This window comes from Ruditapes philippinarum, unplaced genomic scaffold (genome assembly GCF_026571515.1).
Source record: "Ruditapes philippinarum isolate M1 unplaced genomic scaffold, ASM2657151v2 ctg657_1_1_1_1, whole genome shotgun sequence".
NCBI lineage: Eukaryota > Metazoa > Mollusca > Bivalvia > Venerida > Veneridae > Ruditapes > Ruditapes philippinarum.
In genome coordinates, this window is record NW_026853644.1 from 442,049 (window position 1) to 448,768 (window position 6,720).

A 6,720-nucleotide genomic window follows, 5' to 3' on the forward strand; every position below is an offset into this window, starting at 1 on the left:
AAGAAAACATAGATGTACTTGTATATAGCAACTATGAAGGCTAATGCATGTTTCTTTATTTCTATTCGTTTTTTTTTTTGGAGGTGCACGTTAAAATCATATATTCAATAAGCTGTACATTTGAAGACTTTGATCAGCAAAACAAAACGTATTGAAGCATATACTGAAACATAACAGCAACATAGAAATACACAGTGTTTCATGCAGTTGACGTCCACCTTCGGAATTATATCAAGTATTGGGATGTCGTCAATGTGAAATCGACCTTTACATTCGGGTATGATACAAAATACATTAGTCACATTTAATAGTGTATGCATATCATAATCATATAAACATATGATGTTCTAATTAGACAGAAAGTTACTCCAAAATGTTCAAGTATCAAGATAATACAACCCTCAAAGGAAAATCGCATATATTATCAAGCTAGCAACGTGAAATCAGTAAGTATAATAAAGCGATATTTACTGTTCGATCCTTTTTTCACATGCAGATACTAAATACAAATGTATAACAACTGCAGACATGTTCAGACATGATCATAACAATAGTAGTACATTGTTCAGACATCACAAAAAATGATATATTGAGACTAAAGGATATATATGTAAATGTCCAGCAATAAGTACAAAACTTCACGACAATATGTTTGTAAACATTTATTAACACATTTGAGCCGTGTCACGACAAAACAAAGATAGTTCGTTTGCGACCAGCATGGATCCAGACCAGCCTGCGCCTCCGCGCAGTCTGATCAGGATCCATAACCCTATTACAAATAGAGAAACTGATAGCGAACAGTATGGATCCTGATCAGACTGCTCGGGTGCGCAGGCTGGTCTGGATCCATGCTGGTCGCAAACCCATTATGTTGGTTTTGTCATGACGCAGCTCATTTGTTTTTAACATCAAGGAGCAAGGAGAGATAACTAAATATAGTGTGTAAACATCATTAGGTAGATGTATCTTCATTGCCCAAGTAATGTTCCTATTTATACGGAGCATAAATAATTGTTCAATAGCTTTAGTCAAAAATAGTGACAAAGTCAAGTAGGTAGGAAGCAAAACTTCTCTTAAATATTTATGTTGTTGTTCTGTATGTTTTTTTATGGAGACAGTTCAAAGGGAGATAAATAACTGTCACTGAACTGGTTAAGTTGTAAATATTGCATTATTTGTCTACCTTTATTCAATGTCTGTCAATCAAAAGTTTTTCCTCGTATAGTTCAAACTTTAATTACCGAATGCCTTAAAAACCCAAGAAAATAATTATAAGACTGACCTATTATAAGAAAATGTTCAATAACGTTCCGGTTAGTAAGAGGTAAGCGTTTCATGCTAGTAAGTTGATTTTCCTTTCTAATCATACACACAATAAATGTGAATCTCATAATTTCGATGTGTTGGATTATTTTACACGTTTTTCCTTAACAAAAATGAATTAATCAAGACATAATATTAGCACCAAGAATACCTATTGCAAAAAATGATACAATAACTGAAAGACTTTTAGATGCGGCCGTATTTTTGTTCTGATTATTTGCCGTCCCTTCAGCGTCTGCCTTGCCGGGATGGTCAGTGTGAGAATCGCCAGGTGTATGATGCGAGCCGTCCGAGTGTCTGCCACCAGAGGGATGCTGATTGTTGTTGTGGACATCATGTGTATTGCCATGTCTGTGAATTGTGCCATCTGAATGTCCTCTATCAGACGTTGTTCCGTGATCCGGATGCGTGTCCCCGTGTGTATGTTCACTTCCATCCGAATGCAACTGGCATGATGCCGCTAAAATACAAAGAAGTTTAAAACTGCAAAACTAAAATTAGTGTACATTCAAACATTGCTTAGATACCTTTACATTATGGTTTATAAGACAGTGTGGACTGTATACTTTTATCCCCCATCGTACAGTGAGCATGTATATACTGATTTATTAATCAAAAAAAGAAGAAAGTAGGAAAGTAGTTTAAATTTGCAAATTTGTTTCAATTCATAGACTTGGTAGGTGTAGAAAAAGATCAGATTTAGATTTCAGTCAAAAAAAAAAGAGTTGTGTCATTCGCAATTATTGTTAAGAATTTTGTATAATTAAAATTTAGTTAGACACCATATAATCACCATACAATGGCTTTCCAAATTTAACTTTAACTAATGATAGTTTATGTTAAATGACCGGTAATACCTCGTATTTGTATCAATGAAATAACGTTTTAAAATCATTTATATGTGCAAGGTAGGTGAATACAAATTGTGGAGGTTCGTTAAATTGTTCCCTTACGTGTTGGACATCTCATAAGTGCCGCTAGACCTTTCAGTGCACGTGACATCATTGTATGCATAATACATCCTGGTTCTTCCCCACATCTCGTCTTTACTCCTTCTCGCATACATGCTGTCGTGTTATCTAATATGCTGAAAGTATAAAGTTGTATTACTGTACAAATATATCTAGTCTATCAGGCTTTTTTAATGCGTTAATAATTATATCATCGCCACTTACAACATATGTATCACAATTTATCGTTGAGGAATCAACAAACAGATTCTAAATCATACCGTCAAATATTAGTAACTAACAGTAAATATATACACCATAAGGACTGTTTTACCAATTTGATTGAATTTAGCTCCTAATTTATGTTACGCAAGAAATAACTAAAATAGATCTAATTGATAACTTTAGTCAGATTGACTGTTAAACTAATCTTTAAGTATACCTACTGTTTGAGACACTAGTCTATTAAAATGTTTATCAAAACTCACTTTGAACTATATATAAACCTACTTACTTGCACCAGTAGGTTCTCATCGTTGTTGAATTTAAATTTCCCGTCTTTTGTTGATTATGCAGGGCGGAAATCATGTTATTCTGTGTCACGTGACATTTTGTTGAATCTGCTATAACTTCCGTTTGATTCCAGCAGCTCGCATACTGTAGGATATCTAAATATATAACGATTTCAGATTAAATTCACCTGCAATTGGTTTAATAATGAAATACTGACATTCTTGACATATTTTTATGACTGCATTACTTCAAAGTCATAATTCTGTATAACTATATAATGTGTTCGGCTGTCTGTGTTTTACGTTGTAATTTTTAATTACAACAATTATTGAGGTGTTTGTATTATTGTACTACATAACTGCAACAATCTTTGCTTGAATATAATAAATCTTTATGTCAAAAACAGTGTCATGTATTGTTTAGGATATCCTTGTAGTGTTTTGTTTGATGCTTTTTTATGAACTTTAAAGTGGATTGGTCTACAATGGACACATTTTCTATAAGTATTTTATCTGTTTTATAGATATTTGTAATATTGGATCATGAACCTCACACTTTCCCTCAACCTACATGTATAATTCGTTCGTGGTGTGTTGTTATGCTGATACTAAATACTATTAATAGAATTATTCTTTGTATTACAGACATTCCATTATAGACCATTTCACTTTAAAGGTTTATATGATACTTTTGTCATTAATATTTAAAGCCTTTTGCTAAATTCTACAACTTAAGTCCGGGGAATAGATAATATAGCGAGTTAGTTGTAATAAAACACTTGGTAATTGCCTCACCTTGATACCCTTCTACACATAAATATTCTATCGTATTTTCTATTGTACCAAACGTCATTGAAAAAACAACATCTCCAGAACATTCTGCTGCTTTCGGTTTATAACATGCCTTGAAATCACCCATTGCGCTGAAATATATGGTATAATATTGAAGGAAATTAAAATATTTGGAACTTTTTCAAATTAAAATAGGCACCTACACGAAGACAAGGTTCGATTATTAGTGGGATATGACATACAGTAGGCAACAGATTGGTGGTAATGTTAAGTTATGTGTCGCGGGGTCAAATATTTCTGGTTATTCAGAAGAGTAGACTCGTCAAGTACAACAATTGGCCTAAACAGGTAATAAGATAATTGTAACAGTACATATAACATATAGGCACAATCAAATGAACTAATATACATAATCAACTTGCACTAAGAAATACAATAAATAAGTTAGTTATACTTTTTTTACCGCAGCATCTTTACTAAAATATATTTCAACACTAATTAAAAACCAATTAACCGAAACATACAATGTAGAGCATTTAACGTCTGACGTTAAAGCAATATTTTATGAGTGGAACAGAAAAGTTAGAAATATTTAATAAAAGAACCAATAGGTCACATAGAAACATACACAACATACAAAACAATTGGACGAAGTACAACACAAGGAGTGATAAGTGTTCATAATACGGCAATGTACGGGAATTGTCGAGTTTAACCAATGCAGTACCGGTGGTATAACATATACCCGTTTCTGCTTAAAAAAATAACTATGGAAAGCCACTGCTGCCGTTAATGCTTAATTTCAACGTGCGACATCATTTGCAATGACAAACTAATTATTAATATTTTTTCTCTTTTGTAAGCTCAGTATCTAAATACACATTCTACAAAAAAGTAAATATCAAAGTTCAGTTTCTACATACAAACATATGTTAATGTGTATTGATTAATTATCGGCAGAGAAATTGTTGGGATGACTATTGATGACTGTTCAATTTGTAATTAGTACATGTAATAAAGAAATGACAAATTTGTGACATGCGTTCATCAGACGTGATATACTAGTATCAAGATACGTATAGACATGTTGATTGATATAACACATACAGTTTATATACATATTACTGTACAAGGCTATTGATTTGTAAACCAATTAAGGTGAAGTCTATGCTTACTAAGCCAATAATTATTCTCTCATTGTTTCGGTATGATATCTTGTATTGTATTGTATTGTATTGTATAATCATTCGTTAAATCTCATCTTCATAAGTAAACTTCAGCAGATGTTTTGTTGTTGTTTTTTTTTGTCAAAAAAAGACATGACAAACCGTAACGAATACATTCATGGTAAATGTGTTATGTGATACTTATACTATTCAAACTGCCACTTTTCTTGTAAGTATTTCAAGAACTTCAGTATTCTTTAATATTTAATAAACATTTAAATAAACACTGTCTTTATAGAGTTTGTTTTTCGATTTTCTTTAATATGTAGAAGACTTTAAAGTGACATAATCGTTAAGTTAGGTTGAATTGACTTCATTTTTCAAAAGATTGACTGTTTTTATGATTGACCAACAGTTGATATTCCACAATGATAAGCATGAAAAATAAATCTGACTAAAATATAAAAAGGCTGCCCGTCTCCTTTTAAAAATCAAACGTTACAGGTAAATTGCAATGAATATTTACAGAAATTTGCCTGGGGCCAAGTAAATTATTTATCGTTCATGCGAAATAAATGATAAAATTGAAAAGTGTAAACTTATTTTGATTTTTGCCTGTTTACTCACTATATACCCTTGGATGGGCATGTCACTTTAATAACTATGCCACAAAGCAATAAAAGGCCTTTTAACTATCATTGAAAAATACTAGAAATTTTAGAGAAGTGACATTTAAATGCTAATTATTTTTATCCGAAAAAAAATGACGTTTTAAACGCTTAGCATACTGTTATAACTTACCCGCATAATTTCTTCAACTGTTGTACAGTCGGGATGGCGGAAATACCGTCAGTTATCACACTGGCGTCACTACTGCGGCTTAAAATCTCTGTGCACGTGTTAACGGCAGTCATATTGCACGCATCGGCAATGTCTAAAAGAAAGCATGGTTATATATATAAAACATTGTTCTTTAAAGAAATTGGAAAATCATCAACAATCGTTTGTAGTTTTATTACTTTGAGTACACACTAAATTTGTTCTCTCTATATATGAAAAAAATATTCTAATAACAATTTTTCTTTGAATGTTTATTTATGTTTCGTGTGAAATCAAGAGAGTCAAGAAGATGTACACATTTATACAACATTTGATTTAACTTACCTATAAAAAGTATCAATCCATAACAAACGATGCTTAAATATCGTTCTATACTGCCCAGCATCATAGTATCTTAATAAAGTCTCTTTTAATAAAAGTAAAAAATAATGTGTATTTCCTTTGATATATGGGACCTTAATTAGACAAAACAGCACAAATCAAGACGGTCGAAATATCAAAATGTCACTATTTCGAGATGTTAGATTAAAGGTTTTACAACATGAAAGAATTCGTATTGCTTTATTTACAATCTGTCAATATCTAATCGGAGGCCCGTGCTGTTTTATGTTTTTACCTTCGACAAGAAACAGTTAACACCAGTGGCAACATACAATGTTTGGATGATTAGGGATATCATTAATACAATATTAAATGCTGAACGAATAAAGACATGAGACATACATGTATATTTTGGACATGTTTAGTAGACAAATCGAGGCAAAATCCTTGATAAAAGTACTGAAAATCATGAAATTGTCTTCCCCCCTTTAAAACAGTTTAGGAAAAAATTTAAGAGAAAATCATAACGTTGATTTTTTTCCCGTATTATTGTTATTGCAGTCCTTGAATAGAGATTTCATTTTTTTATCCGTTTGAATTTTGATTGAAAGCTTTAGTTATGACGCTGTGAGTAACGGTTATTTATGTATGTAATATATCTTTTACATTAAAAATATATGTATCTGTAAAGCCAGACTTTGACTTTTGTGTATATTCGTACGTATATTAAAATTCCAGAAAACAACATAATTTGAAAATATTTTAGTTTTAGATACCAAATATTCCAATTATCAATTATAATTCTCGAATTCA

At 31.6% G+C, this 6,720-nt stretch overlaps 1 protein-coding gene across 1 annotated transcript; it reads right to left on the bottom strand.

Annotated features, from left to right (window-relative positions):
• Positions 1–1,430: 1,430 nt before the first annotated feature.
• LOC132737437 (uncharacterized) lies at positions 1,431–6,086 on the bottom strand. Its single transcript, XM_060724726.1, has 6 exons — positions 5,911–6,086; positions 5,548–5,680; positions 3,584–3,711; positions 2,791–2,944; positions 2,280–2,413; positions 1,431–1,786 (listed from the first exon to the last, which is right to left on the bottom strand). The coding sequence occupies exons 1-6, from the start codon at positions 5,972–5,974 to the stop codon at positions 1,449–1,451; spliced, it is 951 nt and encodes a 316-aa protein (XP_060580709.1). The 5' UTR covers positions 5,975–6,086; the 3' UTR covers positions 1,431–1,448.
• Between the last annotated feature and the right edge of the window lie 634 nt (positions 6,087–6,720).